Consider the following 27,238-nt stretch of genomic DNA (forward strand, 5'->3'; position numbering starts at 1 on the left):
AAGGAGTTAGAGCATTTTTAGCAAAACAGTGTGCCACCTGAGCACTTGGAGCATCGCGGAGGTAGGAAAAATGATAATAGTCAAATTCCAGAGGCCCTCTGCGATAGCCCTATCTCATGGAGAAGCCCAATTTTCCATTTGTAAAAATTTAGTAACCCAACACGAAGTTGGTGTATCGCGTCAGTGGCCCAAATGGAAAAACTATCGGGCACCGTGATAGCTCTGTGTCACGGTGAAAGCCCAGTTCCCACTCGTCATTTTCTACTGAGCCTCCGCAATAGTGGCGCATCGCGGTGGCCAACCAAATTAAAAAAATGTTATGTTTTCCAATTCTGTCCAGGGGTTTAAAGAGGGCATTTTGGTTAATTCTCAAGACCCCAATCCATCCAAAACACAAGATTAATCACATTCAAAGCTCTTTGTGCTCATTATTCATCATTCTCTTCAAAAGCAAAACCCTAGAGCTCTAAAACCTCTTCTCCAAGACATAAAAATCCTTCATTGATTCTCCAAGAAAGCTTAACATTGAGGATTCCCAATGCCAGATAAGCAAGAATCCATCTCCAACTCAAATAGGAATCAATAATTCAAGTTTCTTCATCTAATCATCAATCAAGGTATGTGCGGTTTATGAACAAGGATTCTCTTTCATCCTTGTACCCAAAGCCAAGTTTTATTTACAAATCATATAATTTTAAATTAATATTCATGAGATTTCAATTAGGGTTCATACCCATTATTGCTCTTTGCAAGATTTTGAGATTTCAAGTGTTTTAGAAGATGAATTGCATGTCTATTTTCGTATTTTCATGCCTGTTACAGTAAATTACAGATTTTGAGATAAATGATTATTATTTTTATTATCAGGCATGATTATTATGATGTTTTGACATGAGTGTTATACATGGGTTATGAATCCCCAAGATTATATGTTGAGATTTTGAGAAAAATGGTGCTTTAAGCATCTTATGAGCTGATTATATCAGATTTACAATAAAGTTTTGATCTTTTGATCCTCAGATAAGTTTAGGAATCCACTTTACATTTTTATTACAAATTACAAAAAGCAAAATAGCATCATTTATAGACTAATTCAGATAAGCGCCAAACTGGTTACATAATAAACCCTTATGCTAGTTTTAAAGTGGATTTCTAATAAGATGAGCGTAGCAAATAAAAAGGGAGTAGTATTTAGCACTGACTTGTATGATTCAAAGGTGTCATACCCCAGAACTATGTGCTACCGTAGATTTGAGATTAAAGAGCCCATAGTGGGCTGAGAGAGTAATCACTTAAGCTGAGTTTATACTCCCTGGAAAAAGTATGACACCTCTCCCCAACATGAGGTTTCTTCCTTAGAAGTACAAGACATTGGACTCCATGTAGCTCGCATAGTTTATGTCAGTTAAGACAACCTCCCTTGCAGAACAGTTTTAAAAGAATTCCCTGCTAGTTAAAGTAAAAGATTTACAGAAAATCTTTTCGAAAACTAAGTGTAAAGGCTCACAGTTTACTCAGATTATGCTTTACAAAAAGATGATAATTACAGACTTCAGCTTTTAGATTTCAGATTTCAGATTTCAGAAGTGAGCTCTTTCTACACCTAGACAATATGATTTACAAACTGAATATGAGTATAGCTTTCAGAACTAAATGTTATGACTCACTAGATTTGAAAAGTATGATTGATTTATTTCTCATGATTTCAGTATTTCAGATATTCCAGCTTATGTGAGTCATCTACATTTAGCATGCATTGTTTTACAAATTATGATGATGAGATGATGGTTTACTTATGCATTTTACCCCGATATACTCAGTACATCCTCAAAGTACTGATCTACATATATGTCTACGTGCTACATTATTTCATAATGTAGGTTCAGGTGCTCAGTATCAGTAGCGTGAGTAATTAAAGCATATCCATCTACATCCTACAGTTTGTGAGTCCTCATCGTTCGGGAACTTGTTCACTCAGATTTGTAGCTTATCAGTTTACATGATTTAGTATTCTTTTCAAATAATTTGAGTTAGCTAGCGGTTTGTCCCACTGACTCTCTAGATGTTCGTAATAGAGACTTGTTAGACTACTAGTTGTGATTTAGCTTATTCCCTATTGATATTTCACACATTATATTCAAATTATTCTTAGTTATTTCAAATAGTTTCCGCATTCAGTATGACTTTCATGTCAATATTACCTTGATTATGAGATTTATATCTAATAGAAGGCAGACAGGGTTAGTTAAAGGCTACTCATAGTCTTGAGCGCCCTGTGATGTCTCGGGAACAGATTTTAGGTCATTACAACCATTTAGAAAAAGACCACTAACCATAATTTAGACACTTATTTATCTAACAACTAACATCTCTTATTATCTAGCATCATTAATACACAAATCCTCGTTTAACAACTAATCAATGGCATAAACTTAGTCATTAATAACAACCAATCTTCACCTATGCTAAACATGTCATCATCATTAGATATGTATCATCCATAATAGCTATCTATAATATTTAAAATAATCAAGGTTCACTAACTAGTACATTAGATTCCTAGCTATCAAGTACTATAGTCACTTAATAGACAACTAGTTACCATATAGCTTAAACCTTATTTAGGAAGAACAATCATAAGATCGTATTTTAGCTAGAATTACATCAATTACGGATATAATAATCATGAATGTACCAAATTATGCTTCCCATCACTAGTATCCAAATTAATAAAGTCGTACGTAATATACCGCATCTTCCTCTGTCCCATACCGGAGAGATGTGTAAATAAACATGTATATATAAATTGATAAACTGAAACTGTATCCTTTACAAGGTTAATTACTTCCCAGATGTCCATTCGATAACATAAAAAGGCCCTTGGCCTAATAATATATCTGAAATAATCACAGCTTTAGGCCCAATACATATCTAAAACCCATATCGACAATCATATTTATAAGTCATAGCTATCTATAATCATCTCACATCTAGGAGGTATCTTATATCTAAGAGGGATAATATCGATAAGTATATCACATCTATAAGACAACTTATATCTATAGGTCATACATCATGAGTATGAAAAATATCACCACTCTAGGTCAATTCTCATATCTTATAGGAATATCAACTCTATAGGCCAAATAATCATAACTAAGATAAAAATTATCTCTAAGGCCCAACAATCATAACTAAGATGAAACAATCATAACTAAGGGGAAAATCATCTCTATGGGCCAAATAATCATAACTAAGAGGAAAATCATCTCTAAAGCGCAACAAACATAACTAAGAGGAAAATCTCTCTATGAGCCAAATAATCATAACTAAGAGGAAAATCATCTCCATGGGATTAATAATCATAACTAAAAATAAAATCATCTTTATAGGCCCAATAATTATAACTAAGAGGAAAATCATTGCTATAGGCCAAATATCAAGTCTAAGAGGAAACAATGTCTCTAAAGGTCCAATATAATGTCTAAGAGAGGATAGTATCTCTAAAGGCCCATTATCATTTCTATAAGGAATAACATAGCCATAACTCATAAGTCACAATCCGGGGAATATCATTACAATTTACCAAGTCATGAAGTAACCACAAGGCTAACACAAGTCTTAGCTTAAGTGGGTCGAACAATCCAACTTCTAATCCTCAATTTCCATATTTAGGCAAACTAGACTAAGGTATGTAGTTCAGTTTCTAGATGTAAAGTAATCCATAACCAATTCTAAAATATGAAATTCATCTAGGAAAATGAGAAATTATGTCAATTTTACCCCAAGATACGGTTTCAAGATCACTAGACTAGCCTAACTAAGATTAATCACACTAACCATGATTCCAATGCTGAAACCATATCCCAAACCTAGCATCATAACATTTCATACTACAAACTAATTCCATCAAGATAGAATGCAATAGGATTCTAGAAAGGGTCATAAACATACTACCTTATAGGTCTAAAACCCTCATCTAATCCCCAAACACCAATAATCAAGTCTAAGTGATTTTACTTATGATCAACCTTAACATTCACATTCACATGGAATATATAACACACATCATCTTCGAAGAAGAGTAGGCAGAAGCCTACCTCAAGGATAGACTAAAAAACCTCAAATCATTCACTACATGCCCATCTTCACTTCACAACCCTAAAAATGCTATCACACTATCTAATCATAATCTACTCATCAATACGAGTCTAACAATACCCATCTTGCACTATTGTTCTTTGGGTCCAAAATCGACACCAAAAATCTCAAATGGATCCCACTTACAGAAAACACATTTCCCAGGTCAACCCAACACTCATACACGAACAAGGAATCAAAACCCTAAAAAATGGGTGAAAACCAAGCAATCTTTGGGCTAAGCTCAAGCCTTAAGTGGATTTGGGGTTTTGGGTCAAGAACTAAGAAATTCACCAATAAAGTGATGAAATATTTCCTTAATTTGGATGATAATTGTGATAATAGATGTTAAACAAGCTTTCAAGTTACCCATAAGACTTACTTTTTAGTCATTACACTCATTTAGGGTTTATAGGCCCCAAAAATGACTCAAAAATGAGTCAAAATGGTAAAAATGCGGCCTGTAGGGTCCTTAAATATCCCTATCACGTTGGTTCGATCGCTATACTATTTTACGCGATCACAATTACACCCCTGGGCACTAGATGACAGCAAAATCAAAATCTTTATTTTAACTCTTAAAACCCAAAATACATGATCCAATAGTGAATTTGAGTGTAAACCACATTTCTATCCAGTGGAAACATCAAAACTTTCATCTGAGAGCGTTTAGGCAAAAAGTGGGGCCCACACCTATAGTTTTATTTTTTTCATAAAATCTTCTCTATAGCCAAAATTAAGTCCAGCAGCCTTGGGACCTAAACCAAGGGTCCCCTAGACTAAAATCAACATTTTGGATGTGATGGTGAAGTTGGATTTTCAATTTGAGGTCATTTCGACCAAATGTTGGTCCCATACCCGTATTATGATTTTGCAACTTTCCGACCAATAGGTCGAACTGAGCTTGGGTGATTGGGACCTAAACCAAAGGTCTACCTAGCCTAAAATTGATATTCAAAATCTGTTGAAGAAGTTGGAATTTGCATCCAAGATTGTTTCATTAAACTTTTTGCCCAGCGACCATTTGACCAGCAAAAACTTTAAAACAGGGAATTGACTTTAAAAACCCAACGAACTACCCAGTAACCGAACCATCGATACTAGTAAGTAATAAAAAAATAAGAAGAATGACTAGAAGGGCCATTACAATATCCAATACTAAAAGGACTTTTGTCCCTAAAATTCAATGGATAGAAAAAATCTCAAAAGATCAAAGGGATGAAGTACTGGGCCCGCATGCCTAGAGCATGACTTCCCAGATAACCTTAACAAAGTGAAAAATATTTCTATGGGATTTCTCAACAGGTATCCTTTCTTCAAAAAACTCCCTAAGCTAACTCCCAAATAGCCAAAACTCAACTTCGATCGCTAACTGGCCTCCAATTGATCTGAGAAGGATCATGCATGCACATCTGAAATACACACGCTGATACTACCTCGAAATTCACACAAATCAATCCAAGGCTTATACAAGACAAAAGAAACCCGAGACATGAGTCATGACACTGACTCTAAATCTAAATATAACCTTCTTTTACTATTTTACACCTGCTATCTACTCTGAACTGGGAGGAACATGACTTGAGTCTTTCTCGCACAATCTCACCAAAGAGGACTCGGAGAACTAAAGCTGACCTACTGAAAGTCCAAATAGCAAACATGAGAATAAACGCATAAGGTGCTATCTGGGCATATAAATAGATATAATAAAGGAATGTAATCTATGTCAATGCTTCAATGAGTTTGGATGAAAATCAAACTGAAATCGCATAATCCAAGGTATAACTACTCATCACTAAATATTCCACTACAGGATTCTTATCCACCGAGAATGAATTCAAACTGAATCTAACTCGAGTATATTACTCCCATGGAGTAAATCATCCAAAATTTACAAAGAAAATAAGAGTTCATTCACCATACACATGCACCCAGAAGTTCAAAACCATCTTTCAAACACGAAAATCATATATAAACCATTAGAAACATTGTTCAATTCATAAACATTCAAAACCCACAACACTTATTTTTAAATAAAAACAATTCCCCGTGAACAACACTTTAATACATATACTTTTCAAAAATTAACAATGATGGAAGAGTCACATGCCTGTAATAGTAAGATGTACAGAGAGAAATCACCCTTGAGAGCACTAATTGATCAACCTCTTAAAAACCCTAAGTGTTATTGACCTTAAGGATTTGGGAGTATTTGAGGAGTTACTTAGATATTTTTGAGAGATAATGATACCCTAAAAATGTTTATAAGTCGTGGGTTCAAGTTGGGCAAAAGGGGAAATATCTAGAATGCCCTAAGCTTTAAAGCTGAAAAAAGTGCCACCTTTGATTACGAGTCAACCACTTGACTCGTAACCACTCCTTATGACTCGTATCCATGAGTCATAAACAAGGTAGTACCACCAAGTCACCCTACACTGTTAACCATACGACTCAATGGCACCAATCGTGATGGGACCCTATGACTCATATGGTCCAGTGGTAGTCAACACAGGACCCAATTTAGGACTTACACTAGACACCCTACGATTTTTCCAAAAAACTCATAACATCTCATTATGGCTCATCGTGAGCCACTCATACTCAGAGCATAATCAATCCACAAACTTAATAGTTTGGTTATGACTCATTCCAATGACTCATCAAAATATCCTATGACTCGTAAGGTCCAATCGTAACCAGGGTAGTGAGCTCAAAGCTCAAGAAATTTTAAAAAGGCCAAAATCTGAGGTGTTTCAATTCTTCCCCACTTGGATCATTTGTCCCCTAATGATGGGACAAGGAAATTGCTAGCACTATTTGACTCTCTATCCTATAGTCAAAAGAAGCATAGCACGAATAAACTCAATCCATCACCAAGATAATATCGAATTCCATCATATCCAACTCTATCAAATCCACCAATATCTCCCTATGAAAGATGGACGCCACACAACCCCTATAGATTTTTCTAGAGATTATAGAATCACCAAATAGATTAGACATAGAAAAGGGTTCGAAAATACTTTTAGGACCAAAACCAAAATACACAACCATATAGGGGGTCATATAAGAAAATGCAGAACCCAGATCAAGAAAACAATAAACACCATGGGGAAAGAGCTACAACATACTAGCAATAATATCTTGAGATGCCTCAAATTTCTGGAAAGTAGTAAGTACATGGAGATGATTTCAACTAGTGTCGGTACCAAAAGTAGTGCCCTTTGGCACAGGAGCTGAAGATGTAGCTAGCGGAACTTTATTAGCCCTAGTGGAAACCCTGGATGAAGGAGTGGAAACCCTGGCTGAAGGACAATCTCATTGCATATGACCAATTTGACCACAATTATAGCACTGATTCCTCTTCTCCTCATAATATCCATGGTGAAGCTTCCCATAAAAATGGAAAGGAGGGTAAGGTGGGGTTGACTGTGCTCTACTAGCCTGAGACTGGGCACCCTATGCCTTAGGACCAGTGCTAGGATAAAAATAACGATCACCTATAGGCTTAGGATAAAGAAAACTAGATATCGAATAAGAATTCCCTCAATTCTTCTTCTTAGTCTACTGTCTACCATCTCTCCCACTATTTTAGGGACCCCTACCCTGCTCTGAATATCTAAACTTTTTATTCTACCTCTTTTCTATCTCTGACTACTTTTTTTTCTTATTCTCAACCTACTACATAAAAACCACCAGCTTAGAGATGTCCATATAATTATCAACAAAGCAGCCTTCTATTCTAGTACAAAACCAGGGGACAAACCAGAATCAAACTTTCTCATTTGAGACCTCATGTTAGCCACTAACTTTGGAGAATAACGGGACAATTGTTGAAATTTTAGAGCATACTCTTTCACACTTATCTTCTCTTTTTTCAAGTTCACAAACTCTTTAGCATTAGCTTCCCTCAACTCCTGAGGAAAGAAGTGACAGAGAAAGGCCCCTGAAAATTCATCCCACATGGCATGCTCAGCATCATCACCCCTTATAACTTTCCACTCCCCATACCACTAATAAGTTATATCTTTCAATTAATATGTAACAAACTTTACATCTTCAGAATCAGTAGCATGCATCACCCCAAAAATTTTCTCCATCTTATCAATATATCTTGTGGATCTTCCTCAACCATAGATCCTATAAAGGTTGGGGGATTTAACCTCATAAACTATCCAACCCTAGTGATATCAGGTAAATGAGCAATAGAACCAACATAATCAGAATAACGAGACTATGATGCCACTAACTAGGTAAGCATATGAATAAACTGATGAAACTCCACATTAGAGATATCTCCTTGAGGTGACTAAGAATAAGTATCACCATCCCATGAAGCCCAAGGGGGACAAGTAAGGACTAGTAGAACTCTACATGGGGCGTCACAGTTAGGAGCATGGACCCTAGACCAAGTCTGCACTTCATAAACAGGGTGAGTCCCCTATAATGTCCTCAGGTGGGATAGAGTTTCCTACAGAATTTGTACCGACTGTCAGATCTTCAGGGAGGCATGATTTGAAATTCGAGGAAGCCATGAGTTAAGTTTTATAACACTAGACTCTATAGCCCAAAATAGAATACAAGAAAGGGAAACATTCCTAAATCCCTTGTAGCCTCCTCCTTATAAGTATGGTATGCGAAACACCCATAAAAAGGACTCTACTTGACATGGAGATGTGGATACCTAATGATACTAAACCATGCTCTGATACCAAGCTTGTCACGATCAAAACCAGGGCCTAGTTGAGATGGTTATCTCAAGTCCACCATGAATTGGAGACCACCCCCCAACCAAACCTCAAGATCACATTAATAATAATAACACAGAAGCCAATAAAGATAGTAATAAAATATAAATATATCAAATGAAAGTTCTAAGAATCCATACCAAAAATCCAACTCACACTTGCCTCTAAAACTAAAATAACAACTAAGTTGGCACATGCCCCCGACTATGACCAAAAGAATCCAAAAGTACTATGACAATAAGGAAATAATAATGAAATGACAAGGCCTTCTGAAGGATGGAGGCTCACCATTTCATGGCAACTCAACAGCTATGTTCAACCACCTAACGCTGCATAGAAGCAACAGAAAAGTCTTCGAGCCTTACATCATGAAATGATGTAATATCCTAGGACGATCAGTGGGATAAGCACTATATGTAACTCAAGAAAAGTGATAAAGTAATGCCATTTTAAAAATCAACCAAAAACCACATGCACACATTAATATATATATATATATATATACACACACAAACACACATATAGGATTGCTGGAATAGAAAAAAGGGTTATGAACATGAGAGTTTACAGATTTAACCTGAATTGTGTCATTTGATCCATCATAAAGGAACAGATGGGCTATATGGGTTTAGCTCCCCCTGGTGAAAGGGCCCCAGTGCGCGTTAGTCACACGAACCGAGGGAAAACCAATGGAAAACTAAATTCACCAAGGCAATAGATATCCCAAAATATATATATCAAGTATGCATTAAGTACACAGTTATATAGACCTCCAACACCGACAATTGTTGTTTCTAATGTTCATCCCCCTGAGACTTATACCTTACGGTAAGCTACATAATTTCCTTTAAGTTCAAATTAAAACAATTTACACATAAAATAATCTATTAACCCAGGAGTCATTCATTAAGAAATTTACCACTTAGTATTATCTTACCAATATGGTCACAAGCTAAATTAATCATTGATAACGCTCAACTTACACGTATATTTAAGTGCAAGATGGTCATTGTCAATATAATAACCCAACAAAAGTCGAGGTTGAATCCATGAGGAACAATATGAGTGGAGAATGGATAAGTTTTAAATCAAAGTACTTATTAAATTTAAACTTAAGATACAAAGATTTAGGGGTTTTAAACATTTTTAAAGATATGATTAATCTTGGGCTTCTTAATGACTAATTCAAGACTAAGAATAATTAGAGTATAATCAATTAAAATGGATCTTGGGACTATGTTTTCCTAGGGCAAGTTATGCATGGGAACATAATAATTCAGTTCAAATTCTAATTGTTGATAATGTGGTTAGCTGGGTTTAAAGTCCTTGAGGCTAGTTCTTCAACAAAACCTCAAAGATATCACTCATTGACTCTTTTGAGTACCTAACGAGTGTGTCAATTAAAGCCACCCAATACCTCAATTGGGCACCCCTATTACTAGGATGGTACCCAAGGGATAATCAATCTCATATTCACCCTTATGTCTAAAACGGTGAAAATTAGCAAACTAAGCCCAATAATTATCTACTATTGCCTTGGTTCCCACATCCCTCTTTCAAGGATGATGAGGGTTCCTAAAGTTCACCCAAATCCCTCTTTCAAGGATGGTTTAGGCTTTCAAGAGCTTGGAGTTTTCACCCACAAACCCATTTTGGGTATTTAGGGCTTTCACCCATAAATCCCAATTAATTTACTCAAGCAATAGTAGAACCCAACACTAACATATTAGCATATACACAAATGAATCACAACCCATACATAAATGCACCCGATTCTAACATAATCCCAATAGGAAGAACTAGCAACTCATAAAGATAATAAACAAAAATATACCAAAATCTCCATCAATTTGATTCATGAAAAATAAAGAGAATGCAAATCACACTTTAAATTCCAATGAATCCTCAATGAGATTTGTCAATTCTTCATTTTGGAGTTTCTCTAATTAATTCTTGCCTCAAATTAGTATAAATTCAAGCTCCAAGTGATAAACCCTAAATTAAAGATAGGATAATATGTAAGATAAAAGATAATGGATGGATGAAAAATGAGCTAAAAACTCCTATTTAAGCCCTAATTTTATATTTAAAAAATATTACAAAAATGCCCTTGAAATTTTTTCGCTTTACCGCGATTGCCATCTCTTAACTGCGATAGTGGTATCGTGATCGCGGTAATCATATCGTGATTGCCCTTTGATTAACATATTGACTAACCGCGATCGCAGCCCTCAGTCCACAATTACGGTAACTAAGGGTCGACTCCTGGCCTACAATTTTAGCTTTTGTTCTTTTTGCTCATATTTCTTCTCTTTCACCTTCTCCTTAGCTCATTTTTATCAAGTTTTCCTTGTTCGTCTTCTCATTTTAACTTTTACCTACACAAATGAGCATTACATAAAAAAGTAACAACAAATCAATGAAAAAGCATGATAATTTAGGCTTGAAAATGCTAGTAAGTTGTCGAATTGATGATTTATCAATCATACCAAACTAATTCACACAACCAAATTGAACTCCCAAGTTCTATTTAAAATCCAAAAGCATATCCATATCCATTTATCCTTTAATCCAATACAATGTGTTCAAAATAAGTTAAACCATACAATTATCCATATTTAAACTCAAGTTTATAAAGTAGATCGGGGTTAATGCCAATTTCAAGCCAAAATTCATCCAATTTTGGGAAACACATGTCCCCTTTGCCAATCATTTAAAAATACACCAAATCAGTCCTAAAAGTATCAATTTAAATCATGAATAATCAATTTAAAACATGGGACAAGTAATTCAATTAGTAACAACCAAAACTCATCAACTCAATTTCAAAATCCACAATTTAAATAACATAAAAATCCATTCAATTAATGAAAAATGTAAAATTCAAGTGTAGGAAAGAGAAGCATGCCTGAAACACACGAGAAATTGAAGACAATTTGACATTTGGAACCCAGATAATGAATTCAATGTAAAAACCCTTGAGTATTCTTGGGTTTTGAGTTCGAGAAAGAAAAGGAATGGTTTGATCTTTTAAAACTGAAGGTATTGGGGTTATTTTATGTTTAAAGGTTGTACAAGGGATAAAAAGACCAAAAGTCCCTAACCCCCAAGTGAAAAAATAAAAACTAGATGAAATTAAAACATCACCGTGGCTTGCCAATATCGTGGAGGTTAGCCTCCATTCCACACCAATATCGCGGAGGTTAACCTCCGTGACATGGCCTTATTGTGAACCCTCATTGTCTCGGGGTCTCAAAATAACCCCAAACCCCTTCCAAAAAATTTGAAACTTTTCTAAAACACCCTTTTAACATTCCTAAACATAATTCAAGTCAAAAATCTATATTACACACCTGGAACGATCAAAAATAAAATCATCAAGGTTTTATGAAGTCACACAATATAAAAAATAGCTCAAAAGTAAAAAAGAAACTCGTGTTTAGCCATGTGTGAACCGTGTTATTATCCACAAGGATGTAATTGGCCTCAAGAGTTTTAGCACACAATGCACTTAAGGATGGAGTCAAATCATTTAGACACACCATTATTTTCCTTTCTTAGCAATTCACGCAAACATAAGATGTAGATTCAACATGATTATGAACAACATCATATGCATTAAGGTAATAGAGAAAGGTACTAAGGACATGTGATTATTCGTAGAAAAACCATACTACAAAACTGCAGTTTTGATAGTGAGTTTTGCTACTATATACACAGCTTCTCAACGTATTTCTCTCATTATAAAATAAAAACAATGTGATGGAGTGAATTTCTACATCTTTCTTCCATACAGGTGACCAAAAGAATCTTCAACAAAAATGATTGATGTATATGTAATATATCAATATTGTATAAATAGTTATGTAAAGTATTGATATTGTATATATGGTGTATAAGCATATATTGTTATTGTATAAATTATTATGTAATGTATCAAATTTATATAAAATAGCGTATAAATATGTATATATAACATATAATATATGTATCGATATTGTATAATAAAAATTGACCACATGGATATGTAATTTACCGATCGTGTATATATAATGCATAAATATGTATCAACAATATGTCCAGTAGTAACATTTTTAGAATACGAAAATTCCTTTAAGTCATCCTCTGAGAAAGTTACAACAGTTATGAATGATGTTTCACTAAAAGGTAAAATTCCTCAATAGGTTTTTGAATCCTGGAGAATGAATAATGGTACAAATCAATAACTATTTAAACCAATGTCTTTCTCGATTAACCACTTGCAGAATTTGAATAATATCACTTATAATGATTAAACTGAAACACAACATCTTACACAATCATTATTATTCTCTTGATAGGAGATAACACAGTAGGTCTTAACTGAAATGAACCGCAGCTATAGCCTATGTCGGATTATCCCACCCCTACCCCTAACAACAACTCACACATATGCAAAACACATACAGAAGTTCACAAATTTACTAATGAAGTTTTTCAATTCCGACCAACTCAAAATCTCTTATAAACTATCTCAAATTTTAGATATGGGTTTCTCTTGATATTTTGAGTCTTTTGATATATTATTCACTCATAATGGTACAACACATTGAATTTAAAATTGATCTCGCAAAAAGTTTATTGAAAAATTGTAAAAAAAAAAATCTCATAAATAGCAGAACTCCATATATACCAAAATCAAAATCAAAATCGAATTTTATTGAAAATTCAAACGATAATTTTGTAACAGTAGTACTTTTCCTAATGTGAAACTCATCCTCCATTTATGCACAACCAAAGTTTTTCTTCTTTCTTTACCTTTGAATTCTACAAAGTTTCAGCAACTAAGGCTTTTGCTTCTCCTGAAGTATTGGATGCTCAAAATGTATTTGTTGATGTTGAGCTTTGTAAATAATTTGGGTACAGAATTTCAATAGTTGAGCATGGAAGAAGAAGAAGGAAGAGGAGGACAAAGAATGTTAGGACATAAATCATTAATGGAAAAGAGGAAGGAAGAAACGAAGAAAGAAGAAGGGAAAACATTATATTCATCCGGCCAAATAACCAATTAATGTAATAAATGAGTGATTTTTTATGTAAAAAAACTAATGAATAACTATTGAACTGAATACCTTTTAATAAATAATTACTATTTTTAAACATATTTTTTATTTATTACTTCTATTTATAGCAACTGCACTATATATTAAAATTGAATAATGTATGTAATATAGATGTATCATAAATGTTTTAAAATGTATTAGAGAAGATACATTAAATCACCTCTAAACTTATTCGCTCAGCTTACTTTAGCACTTCAACTTTACGAACATTTATATACCTCCTAAACAATTTTGAAATGAATTAAACACCATCCTAAAATTATAACACCATTCTCATAATGGCAAGTGCATTACAAACGCGTCATTGTCATCCGAACACCATACCATTGCTACGTAAAAGCCAGGTTAATTTTTTTTTTTGTAAAAAAGAAAAAAAAGATAACCCCAGTAACATGTATACTATATCATTTAAAAAAAAAAACACTTCCTTCTTCTTCTACAACCCCCCACCCCTTTCCAATCCCCGCTTTTATCCTTTTGCCTCTCCATACCCTCATTTTGGTCTCTTTCTTCAATCCTCCCTTTCTCCTTCTACATTCACCTTCCTCCTATCCTTTCCGCATCCTAAAAATTCAACCTATTTACAATTTAAAAACCTAGAAAAAATCAACAATTGCATCGTATTTGAAGAACCATAAGTCCAACAATTTCAACAAAAGTAATTGAGCAGCTTTATAGAGCAAAAAAGGATTAATCATATCTTGTTTTCAAAAAAATTAAGCATTGAAGATCATAAAAATGAAAAAACTTTCTCTACTTATAAAAAATAATTGGTTTTTAAAAAAAGAAAAATAATTTTTAACCTTCAATTATGTTTTAAAAGAAGAGGAAGAAAAAATGATGATTATTTTTCTTCTCAATAATGAAATTTGTGAAAAAAGGTGTTAAAATCGCAACTTCTTTATCATATTCTTTTCTTTCTTAAAAAAATTAATAAAGTGCGGTAGAGACATGGATGGGGATTTGAAGAAGAAGAAAGAAGTATCACATTTGCAGAAGAAGAAAAAGAAGTGGTGTAAGGGTGGTGAGGTTCGTACGAGAAGTTAAGGGGTGGTGCAGTTCGAAGAAGAAGGGGTATTTTTTTTAAATTTCTTTATTATATATTAGTGGGACACCCTTTTTTATATAAAAAATGCGCCTGTAATTTATTTATTTTTATGTTACGTCAGTATTAGGAGTGATATTAATTTACTTCAAATAAAATTGGGGGAATAAATAATAATTAATAAAGTTAAAATGTTGAAGTAAGTTGAGAGGACAAATTTAGAGGTGTTTTAATGATTTGTCTCAATGTATTATGCTTGTTAGGTAAGAAATCTCCACTATGCATTAAAATTGACTTAAACCTGCAATATGCATTATTATAATTGTTAAATCTGGAAAAAACAATTATTGCTATAGATGGTAAATATTTTTTAAATATAGAATATTTATGTAATTTTTTCAAAATTTAACTCAAACGAACATTTTGTCTAATTTTTCCTTCAGTTTAATTTAACCTATTTGTTTTACAATTGTACCATTTTGTCTAATTATACATGTTTTCAACTCAAATTCCAAACCCAATAGTTACAATTTGTAGCAGAGAGTCTACTTCTTAATGAAAAATTATGGGCCAGAATACTCTTAATTATAATCTAATTTAGCAAGATAAAAGTTTAGAGAACCTTTGCTTCATCCGATATAATTTGTGTACTGTTAAATTCATAAGACATAAGTTTAGAGAATTTTTGCCTTGCGTGGCAAAAATTTAGAGAATTGAAGGCATAACTTTGTAGGTTCTGAAAGTGAATTCATCCCTTTGGGATTTTGTTTACCTTGTAAGGCATAATTTGTGGTTTTTTAAAATATGATGCCTTAAAGATCACTCCAAAATAGGACATACATGCGAATGACCCTACTAGAATAGCAGTTACTAGTTAGCCGTCGCTAGTTTCTTGAATGTGTACTTTGGGGTTGATTGCAAGGAGATGACGCTAGAAATATGTATTCTGTTCTACTGGTAAATTTACCTTACTATGGTGCACTTCAAAAGTGGAGATAAGAAAAATAAAATAAGCTGATAGGAACCCTTATGCCAAGTAATATTGAACTTTATATCTGGCACTGTAATACATTCACTCGATAGGTGTTGTTACATTGATGACTAATTACATGCTACAGCTTCCACCAAATTCTCAAAGCACAGTTGGGCATTCATTCTCCGTATGCATTTTTCAGTGGAAAACTAAAACCTAAACTGCAGCTGGATTGACAATTTTAATAGGTTGTATAACTAATAACATGGTGAAAAGGAACTCGACGGATATCATCACCATAAACTTGGAGAGTGTCAACACTATGCAGCAAAAGGCGAAGATCATTTGCTGATTTGTTGATTGTGAGCCTCGCGCAGCAAACAAAGCCAGTCACAATTTGTATACATGCTCAAGCTTTCACCCAGAAACTATTATCGTCTTTCTAATGCAGTGCCTTCTTTAAACTTCTTCGACCTGCAAATTAGAATCAGCAATTGAAGTCGGTCAGAGGTCGTATGAAGCCCCTTTCAGTAATTGACTATTAAGCATGCAGAGAGTGGGAGCAACCTGAGGGAGATTCATCAATTCAAAAACAGCTTTTGTGGGCGTTAGTTCATTGTCAATAATCCTCGCAACTGCAGTTAAAACTGGCATTTTGACCTTGTACTTCTGTGCTAAAGCAATCACAGCTCCAGCTGTTGCAACACCTTCAGCTACCTAAATGTGTAGTTACTGTAAAAGAGATAGTACAGACAAAGCCACAAAATGACACACCAACTCAATTTCTTGAACCTGATTCATTGAACTAAGTATCTCGTCAAGTTTTTCCCCTGATCCCAGACGAACTCCAACTGTTCTGTTTCTTGAAAGGCTCACAAAGCATGTAAGCATAACATCTCCAGTTACTGATAGACCAGTTAATGTTGTTGACTTTGCACCCATCTTAAACGGAAAGAGATTAGTGTCAACCAGCATTTTAAGATAAAGATAAATCAAGCTGATAGCTCAAAATCACAGATTCTTTAGAAAGTATGATCACATGGACTTGATGCAGTAAAGATCTCCATGAAGAAGTAGTGAAATAGGAACAGAAGAATGAGAAACCTATATAGCAGTGCCTAATATCTCAATCTCAGAACGGATGTTTGAATTACAATAATCAGTCACATAGCTGCTTGAGAGTCGTATAGAAAATTAGTCGACAGAAAATGCAGAAACTTTTAAGGTGTGATGGAGGCCAACTAACCTTTGTTGCCAACCATCGAATTTCAGAGCAACCTTGTGAAACAAGAGCAGCCATGGAATTGTTACCGAGATTTAGTCCTTCCACAATGCCAGCTGCAATTGCCAACACATTTTTCAATGCACCTGCAATTTCAACCCCTGTAACATCACTGTAACATCAGGAGTTACAAGCAAGCATTAGGAGTGCAGAACTTCTATAAATGGTAACTTTGTTTTCTCCCCCCCCCCCCCCCCCCTCCCTCCGAAGGTGTCTGAGGTACTCCAGGCTCCAGCCACTTTTACAGAAAGTTACTGGGACTAGGTGCAATCTGACCATTCATTTCCCCTAGAATCCAACAGCAGAAAATGCTAATAACAAGAGTCTTGTACTCTCCTCCCCTCCACTAGAAAGAAAGAGAAATAGTGGATCTACATTGTATTCTGCAGAAAAAGCAGCTTTCTATTTCTTTCCTTTTTTACTTAATCTAAAAAACAATGCATAATAATTTCAAATATGTGCTCCTCCTAAACATAGTTTTATTTATTACTCACACCATTTCATTTTATATGACACGATTTCTAATTAATCAGTTCTAAAAAGAATGACACCTTTAAGTTTAAAAACAATTGAACTTATTTTACCTTTAATGACAAGTTTTTATGGCCATATTTAAGCCTACAAGTTTCAAAAGTCATATAGCCAAACAAATATTATAGCATGTTTAAGACCAAAAGTTTCAAAAATCTTCCTTTCTTAATTGTACCCAACCAAACTATGTCATATAAATTGAAACGAGGGGTTGGGGATATATGATTCTGAGATCCAATAATGCAACTAACATGATACAAAGGAGATCCAAACAGACAAAAGACATCATAGTTTTAACGATTTCCTTCTTTAAAAAAATCAAACTGTAAGAATATTTATTTCTTCATAATGTTTCTTATAGAATAAAATTTAAAAAAAAAAATCCTGGGGATGATTCTTCAAGGTCCATGAAACCTATCCACAAAATTGAAGGTGGGATAAGCATCAAACATGTCCTGTAAGATTACTACATTATTGTGTTTCTCTTGAAGCTATGGGATGACAGAAAGGGAGTGTCAAAAAGCTCCCTAGCCTCTTTATAATGGTAATATTCTATGAAAGATTTGGAGTCAATGTTTCTTCTCTGAGTACTGATTGAAAATACCTTGATGTGTTGATTCTCAGATTTTTAGAAGCCATAAGTTGCTGAACTGAATTTGCCATCTTTTTGTCCTTTGAAGCTACTACCATTGCTGCACAAGCAAAGCAAGCTTACAATTGAACTTCAGGCAATGACAAAATAAATTCTCAAAACAGTCCAAACAACCTGTTGGCAGTTCATTCATCAGCTCTAGTGCAAAGGAAGGACCAGATAGAACAACATAGGGTTGACGAGGATTTTTCAGTGCTTTGGGAATTATCTGAGACATTGTTCTTAATGTGTTTAGCTCTAAACCTTTGCTAAGAGATATGAAAGGCAAGCCTGGATCAACATAGTCTGCAATTTCCTCAAGGAATGATGAGCTGAACTGCAATAAGATATAATTGGTAAATGCACTACCTTGCTTAAGGTTAAACAAAAGCAAAAAATAAGATCAACCATATCAGAATAAGTGGACAAACTTTAGCTGCAAATCCAAGCAAATAAGGACTAGGACATGAGATAGAAATTTTGCTTCCATGATTCCAGCATACTTCATCAAACTATAAACAAACAATGAACTAAGAAAACATAAAATATACCTGAACAGGTACAGCATGGAAGCAAAAATCTGCACCCAGCAAAGCAGCTTTTGCATCAGTAGTTGCAATGACATTTTTGGGTAGCTTGTGCTGTGGAAAATATTTACTGGAGCAAAAGAGAAAGGAAAAGGTTACGAAGCACAAAATGACTAGAAATATCTAAACTGGCAAGCGTAGCTTATTAAGATGAAAACTCAATAGATCAAGAACATCTCTCTCTCTCTCTCTCTACACCATTTTTCATCGATGGACTGAGTGGAATTGGCTGGGAGTTTACGTCCAGGTGATGATTATGTTTTTGTTTATGTTAAAAATCTAAAGTGTATTCAAGATCAGAATTAAAGGAAGAAACTCACCAGTTATAGTGTTCCTCGTTTATTGATTGACAAACTTGATGATCTCTTACAAGCATATTCACTTCCAACTGGGATTTTCTAGTTGCAACATGAGCTGCCATTGCTGTTCCAAAAGATCCACCTCCAAGAACCACTATCTAGTGCCCAAGGATATTACAAATTGTATCAATCAGCACTAACATTTAATTTACCCAACCCAAGAACCACCAAAAAGGGGAAAGGAAGAAACACAAGAAGTACAGTAAACTTAAGAACACAATTTTTTCAACTTCTTCTTCCTTTCCGCAGGAGGGGGGGGGGGGGGGGGGGGGGGGGTGTCCGGGAATTCATTTCTAACTGAAGTGGATACAAGGAAAAAACCCTTTTCGTCGTGGAATCGCACAGGCATTCTTTGAGACCATAAGAGAAAGAAATCTAAAGGGCCTTTACCATAACAAAACCTTTCTGGTTTTTACACTTTGCTTATCTAGGTATTAATTACTACCCTCCAGTGAAAATAAGTTTAAAAAAAAAAAAAAAAAAAACTTCCAGGTGCTAGACTAAACATTTTACAATGTGCATAAATGGGAAAGGAAATTACGACAATGTTGAAGTAAAAGCATATCAGGGTTTTCAAGAAGGAATTTTTAAAAAAAAAAGAACACCGCTATGTTTAAACACAATAAGAAGCAAAGATGCCAGAGCTTTTACGACACGCAATTTTAGCAACGGATACCATATGTGTTCTTGTCTTTAAAGAACCACATGTGTTTACCCTTTTAGTAGGATTCTGTTTTCACTAAAATAAAGTACGATGAAAATCGTTTCCAAGGAAATACTACTAGCAGTGAATACAATTTCTAAGTCGCCAAATCGCAGCAATAGAGAATAGTGCTGGAGTGAAAAATGACCTTATTAGTACGTTCAAGAACGTCAGTTTTGGCTGTAGAACGCAAAGAACGAGACCAACGGACCAGTTTCTCCCAAGCTAATCGAACAATTCTCCTGCGTTCTTTCGGGCCATCAGGCGACAGTACAAGACTTTCAGTCTCCGGGTCCGGTGGCAGAGCGGAACAACGGAAACGAGGAAGAGGGGCAGAAAAGTGATATTCGCTGCGGCGGATATGAGAGTGAAAAGGCGGCTCTAACAGCCAAGTCATTGCTGATTTTCTCTCACTGCAATTTCTTCAGCCTATTGCAGCGTTTGCTATTATTTCCCATTTCCCTTTTGATGATTTTATCCATTCTTTGGTTTTCACGTGCCGCTCTTTCTGTTTCGGTGCTATGTTTGTATTGCCACTATAGTCGGCTTTATATCACGACAATCAATTATAATATTAATATATTTTATATATTTTAAATTATTAATTATTATTTTCTTTATTTTAAAAAGAATGATTACTTTTCTTTTTAATTTGTTTAAAAAAGAATCACCTCTTTCCTGTTTTGACACATGACATGTTTAGGACCACAAGATTAAAAGATATTTTGGTACATTTGATACAATTTTAATTTAAGGTCACAAGATTCAAAAGTCTTTTTTATTTTCTTAAACTTTATGCCAAATCAAAGTACGTCATTCTTTTTTAATAATATATTTTGTATAATTTTTGAATCATATACATTATTCTCATTGTACAAACTTTTGTGATATTAATAGTGAATTATATTTTTAATATAATTTAAGTTTTTAATTATATGATATATAATATTTTTCTTCTATTTCAATTTAAGTATCAGTGATATAATTTCGACAATCAATCAATATTTTATTTCTTTAAAAAATTTTAAGTTGTTAATTATTGTGATTTATAATATTTTTACGTATTTTTTTAAAATATATAACATATTATTCTTTTTAGATATTTTAAGTTGCTAACTATTGCAATTTATAATACTTTTTATGTAACTGTCGAATAATATACCTTACTCTTCTGGGACTTTGGGCCACAGGTGACAAAAGAGTTTTAAATTGAGGTGTAGGTGACACAAGTCTTCATTATTAGTTGGAGGTCACAATTACTTTATTATGGATTAAAAAAGTTGGGGAAGTTTGAAAATAACCTATAAATTTTTAAATTTACACTTTGATCCCAATATTTACCTAAAATAACGAAAATCGGAGGAAAAAAGATGTCTTTCTCTCTCTTCTCATCTATTGTTGTTTTCTCTCTCTTAGCAATTTTTGTTGTTCATTATTTCTGCTGCTTTGTTCATCATCATCTTCTACTTAATTATCATCTCCATCTTTTTCTTGTAGATCATTTGTTATTTTTGTTGTTGTTGGTACAGTGTTACTGCTGCTATCTGACCAATTTCTTAGGTCAAATTTTGTTTACTACATCACTTTCCACTTTGACATTACTTCATAGGTGACTTTGGTAAGTAAAATTATGATTTTTATTTGTATTTGTCACCTAGGTATACTTTTGTTTTTCCAACAATGGATAGAACCCCGATCATAAATCCAACATAAGTTCTCACAATTTAAACAGATCAATCATCTGGTGCATCAAATGAGTAATCTATTGCATCAGAAGATTTATCTGTTGCATCAGACGTATTATCTGTTGAATCAGAATGTTTATTTGTTGCAACGAATGATTAATCTTTTTGGAACAACACAAATCAGCCCCTGCCACAAACCCAACAGATAACCAATATGTTTCAACTTTTATTATTACTACTGGATTTAAAATTATTTCCTACGTCCAATTACCCATCCCAAATTTCCTAATTCGATTTCTCATTTTACTTGTCTTTTTCATTAATCAAGAAAAGATTAAAAAAATTCATGTTTTACCCTTTAAATTAATCATTTTTCTTCAAATTAAAATGGAAACATCATTTAATAGGGGGACTATACGCCAACCGACGTTAAAAGCTTTCTTCTCTTATGAAATTTTGATTGAATAGCAAACAATGGTTATTTCAAACACGTCTACTGTCCCACCAACTGATCAATGGGTTATGGTAAACTAGACATATTATTAATTATTTTTTTAATCAATATGGCATCTCAATTTGGGATCGATAATTTGAGATGGAGGGAGTACAAATTAAAACGTCAGAGTCAAGCAACAAACTAGTCATCTGTTGAAAAAGACTATTTATCTGTTGCATCGGATTTCTTATCTGTTGCAACATGAGTAATCTATTTTAAACAACACATCAGCCCCTGCCACAAACCCAACAGATAAATCTTGCTATTGCTACTGGATTCTAAATTATTCCTTTTTACGTCGAATCGTCGACATGTTTGTTAAGAAGATAATAGACAGGATGAAAATTAAATATAAATTAAAACGTCAAAGATCAAATATAATTTTTTTATTAAACAAAAATACATATAATAGACTAAAAGAAAAATAATAATCTAATTATTATTATTATTATCATCATCATTGTCAGTCGGCCAATCTTCAACAGGAAGTAGCAGGGCCCTCCCCAGCTTGCATATCTCGTGGAGCATTTTTGCTCTAACTCCTCCCAGTTCCCATTGTAGGTCACAAACTTGATTTCTAAGTTCATTCACAGCGTCTTGCAAAAAAGTAACGTCCCACACTGGGCCAGCCATAATAGTCTAGAGTGTAATATGAAAGACGAGATGCAATAAATAAATAGAGTATAGTTGAATGAACGATTGAGTAAGGAAGGACCTATTTATAGAGGATTGAATTTGAATGAGTCAAAAAGGCGCGATTGTTTACCTCCATTTATTAGTTATATTTTTTATTAAGTTAAGAAAATAAATATTGTGATAAGTCATGACTTTTCAGATTATTATTATTAATTAGTTCTTTCCAAGAACCATTTTTATTGAGTTGTGGCAACAAATTCTATATCTGTTGCATCAGATAACACATCTGTGACAACAGATATATCATCTGTTGCAACAAATATAAAATATGTTGCATCAGATAACCTATCTGTTGCAATATATAATCTAATTGTTCACCTTCATTTATTAATTATATTTTTAATTACTGTGAAAAGTAATGACTTAATTAAATTAAGAAATATTGTGATAAGTCATGACTTTTCAGATTACTATTATAATTAGTTTTTCCAAGAACAGTTTTTATTAAGTTGTGACAACAAATTCTTTATCGGTTGCATCAGATAAATCATCTGTGACAACAGATATATCATCTGTTGCAATAATAGTGAACCTATTGCATTAAATAATATATTTGTTGCAACATATAATATACTTTTTTTAAAAAAAACTATTATCATATCATTAATCCAAATTTGCTAACTTTTTTATTTTATAAATTCAAAAAACACCTTTTCAAATTCTTTACTAAAATAATAACCATTTTTATTTTCTGGCAACAGATTGTATATCTGTTGAATCTGATAAACCATCAGTTGCAACATGTATACCATCTTATAAATTATGTTTATCATTTATTTCCTTATTATTTATTTACGAAATATTTTTCATATTAAATAATCGAAAAATCATGTCTTTTTCAGCCTCTCAATAATAACAATAACCCTTTTTTATTAATAACCGCCTGGTGTAACATATGATCGATCTATCGCATCAGATTAACCTCTGTTGACACAAATTGTTCAATCCCTACCACCAACCGTCGATATGTTGAGAGTAAGGAATAAACAGAATGATTATTAAATACTAAATAAGAATTAAAAATTCAAAGTCTACCACCAAATAAAACATAGATTTTTGAATCCCTTGGGCAGATTCGATATACAAAAGGAGGAAAATACATACGCTAAAATGAAAAACATTACCTAATTATTATTACTACTACTATTATTATTGTGAATCAAACATTTTTCATCCGGCAATCTTGCTCTGAAGTCAGTCAAATCTCTCTGGAGTTCATCAAACTACCTTTGAAGTTTATGCAAGGACTTGATATGAATATTCTTGTACGAATCTGGCTTATCCATATTTGTAAAGAGGGACCTATTTATAAATTATTGTATCTAAAAAAAAATTGCTTTAAAATAAATCTAACAGATGGGTAATCTGTTGTATTCTGTTAGATAACTTACAACATACTGGTAATCTTTTGCAACAGATGTATATATCTATATGATTTCTCCAATAGATATGTCATATGTTGTAACAGGTTGATCATCTGTCATAACAAATGTCTCCAATTATTTGACAATATAAATAGATGTGGCATCTATTGCAACTAATTAGTCATCTGTTTATTTAATTTAAGCCATAGATGGGCTAGGAAGAATAAGGTGTGTACAGATGGATCCACTATCATATGTGTGGGAGTTAAGTATGTATTACTGATAAGGTCACCGGGACAACACACACAAAGTATAATGTTTTTGTAAATGCAGTTTCTAACTGATTAGGCACTGATCATCCAAACAAGATCATGCATTGTACCATTAAGTTTGATGGGTTCAAAATTAATAAGGCTAAGGATCTCATGAAGATGATGCAGATACCCTGTTACAAATTACTGACGGTTGTTGCTCATGTTTATGAATGTCAAGTTTGAGAAGGGATCAATATTTGTCGTCATTACAGAAAACCAATAGCGATTGGACTTAACTTTAAGTGTGCATTGGACTCTGAGATCACCTTCGAAGCCTCGTACTGCATCAAACAAGAACGAAAAACCAATAAAAATTCCCCTAGCCTAAATTTATATGGTTGGGTTGCTCACTCGGGGTGATGATTATATACCAGAAGGTGCGGTAGGAGAATGCCTTCAAGAGAAAATGGGTGGTTGATGGAAGACTATATTATCTAAGAGCTAATTGAAGAAGATACATAGGGTAGAAAATAACTTCTAACGAATTTGGCCGATGGAATTATCTTAAAAGATGCAAAATTTGAATCAAGTGCAAATATGAAAGTGTATCCGATAATGTAATTTCATCTGTTGTCTTTCTGAAAGGAAAATAATACAGATGAACACCTTTTTAGAGAGCTGCATGGTCGGGATTATCACCTAGATAGAAAATAGGAGAAGACCAACAAAGCAGCCTCACGGGCATCGAGGGTTGAAATGATATACATTAAGTCTAGAAAACTTATGCCAACAACAAATGTAGTTAAAATAAGGAATCTAAACAAAGACGACAATTTCTGAATTTTAAATTTCATCCCATGCCTTCTTGTTTGTGTTTTCGATTAGGTCCACTGCCGTTGACCTGATTGGAACCACAAACGAGATTGAAAGGCAAAGAGAGTATCATTACTTCCTTAGAAATATGGATTAATTGATTGTGTTTTCTTGCCTTAGCATGCTTTAAACATTCCTTGGAGAAGATCAAATGCTTGTTGTAGTATATGATTCCCGATAATTTTCAAGCTTGCCTCCAGCTTGCTGATTCTGTATTCAATCTAGTCGTTGCCATCTTCGAAGTTGGTGAGGATTTCCTCATCTTTTGTAAGCTCTATCAGGAACATTACCTTCAAAGTTGTGGCATTCTAGAAGCCGTTCAGAACACTTTCTTCAGAAGCCTTAAAGGATACATGGAGGGTCGCTGTGTTTGTTTTAGGTCAAAATGTGTTGATGCACGTTGAAGATGTGGTCCCAATAGTTGAACAACCCACTTTTATCGAGCGTTTCTCCATGCATCTTTCTCAACCAATTTGATAAATTAATAAGCAAGAACTTACATAGCGTATGATCTAAACCGACTCTACTAATCCTATCAAATGTTATGTAACTCTGAGCTCATTACCCTATCAAAAAAATATGATCGAGTTACTGCACAAATCAAACAAGCTTAATCTGTCAGTATTTTTGCTGATCACTCTTATCCAATATAGATGACAAGATATTTGCTATGCAAAAGTCTACACCATCGCCAGATATTCTTGCTAGGGAGCAATTCTTCAGAAGGCATCAACAGATATCTTCTGAAAAATTTCTCCCTGGCAAACATGTCTGGCGATAGTGTAGACTTTTGCATATTAGATATCTTATCATCTATATTGGAGAAGAGCGATCAACAGAAAGGCTGAGATATTGAGCTTGTTTAATTTGCGCACTAACTCAATCATATTTTTTTGGTAGGGTAATGAGCTTGGAGTTTTGTAATGTTTGATAGGCTTGGTAGAGTCGGTTTAGATCACGCGCTACGTAACTCCGTGCTTATTAATTTATCAAATTGGTTGAGAAAGATGCATTGAGGAACATTCGATAAAAGTGTGTTGTTCAACTGTTGGGACCACATCTTCAACGTGCATCAACATATTTTGACCTAAAACAAATATAACGACCCTTTATGTATCCTTTAAGGCTTCTGAAGAAAGTTTTCTGAAGGGCACCTAAAATGCCATAACTTTGAAGGCGGGATCCCTGATCGAGCATAGGATCAAAACTCTAAGAAAACAGCTTGGCGAGCACCGAGGATCGGTAAGATTTTCAGTCAAGAATGAAACTTAAACCAACAACTCCTAAAGTAAAAATAAGGGAAGCCAAGACATTAATTTCTAAAGTCTAACTTGAATCCCATGCCTTCTTTTTGTAGTTCTAATTAGGTCAATGAAAGCAGAAACAAAAAGGTCCAAAGTCGGGCAGAAATCACATACCTTATTATTTTCACTATCTTTGACCTAACCAGAGCCACAAGCAGAAGGCATGGGATGCAAGTTTAACTTTAGAAATTGCCACCTTAGCTTGATCCCTTATTTTTACTTTAGGAGTTATTGGTTCAAGTTTCATTCCTGACTGACCATCTTACCATCCTCGGTTCTCACAAAGCTACAACCTTAGAGTTCTAATCCTGTGCTTTGTGGGTCATCACTTAGTCCACGATAGCTAGTTGTAGTTTCCCAGTAAAGTTCACAGCTCCAGTCCACTTCACCATTTTTTTTTGTCAAAATCGACTGATGGATTTTCATTTCTGGATATACTTTTCCTTTTTTATCTCATTCATTTTT

General features: G+C 34.0%; 1 protein-coding gene across 1 annotated transcript; it reads right to left on the reverse strand.

Annotated features, from left to right (window-relative positions):
* Window positions 1-16,065: 16,065 nt before the first annotated feature.
* On the reverse strand, window positions 16,066-20,628 carry LOC107873315 (glycerol-3-phosphate dehydrogenase [NAD(+)] 2, chloroplastic). The gene is made up of 9 exons (XM_016720118.2): window positions 20,250-20,628; window positions 19,360-19,496; window positions 19,004-19,109; window positions 18,588-18,789; window positions 18,426-18,513; window positions 17,255-17,402; window positions 16,801-16,950; window positions 16,576-16,725; window positions 16,066-16,482 (listed from the first exon to the last, which is right to left on the reverse strand). Exons 1-9 carry the CDS (start codon window positions 20,496-20,498, stop codon window positions 16,468-16,470), a joined length of 1,245 nt encoding a protein of 414 aa, XP_016575604.1. The 5' UTR covers window positions 20,499-20,628; the 3' UTR covers window positions 16,066-16,467.
* Between the last annotated feature and the right edge of the window lie 6,610 nt (window positions 20,629-27,238).

The sequence above is a fragment of the Capsicum annuum genome, chromosome 6, assembly GCF_002878395.1.
Source record: "Capsicum annuum cultivar UCD-10X-F1 chromosome 6, UCD10Xv1.1, whole genome shotgun sequence".
Classification (NCBI taxonomy): domain Eukaryota; kingdom Viridiplantae; phylum Streptophyta; class Magnoliopsida; order Solanales; family Solanaceae; genus Capsicum; species Capsicum annuum.

Coding starts and splice junctions, on each gene's coding strand:
- LOC107873315 (XM_016720118.2), bottom strand. CDS start 20,498: ATGACTTGGCTGTTAGAGCCGCCTTTTCACTCTCATATCCGCCGCAGC. Junction 19,497..20,249: donor TTCTTGAACGTACTAATAAG/GTCATTTTTCAC, acceptor CTTGGGCACTAG/ATAGTGGTTCTTGGAGGTGG. Junction 18,790..19,003: donor TCCATGCTGTACCTGTTCAG/GTATATTTTATG, acceptor ATCTTATTGCAG/TTCAGCTCATCATTCCTTGA.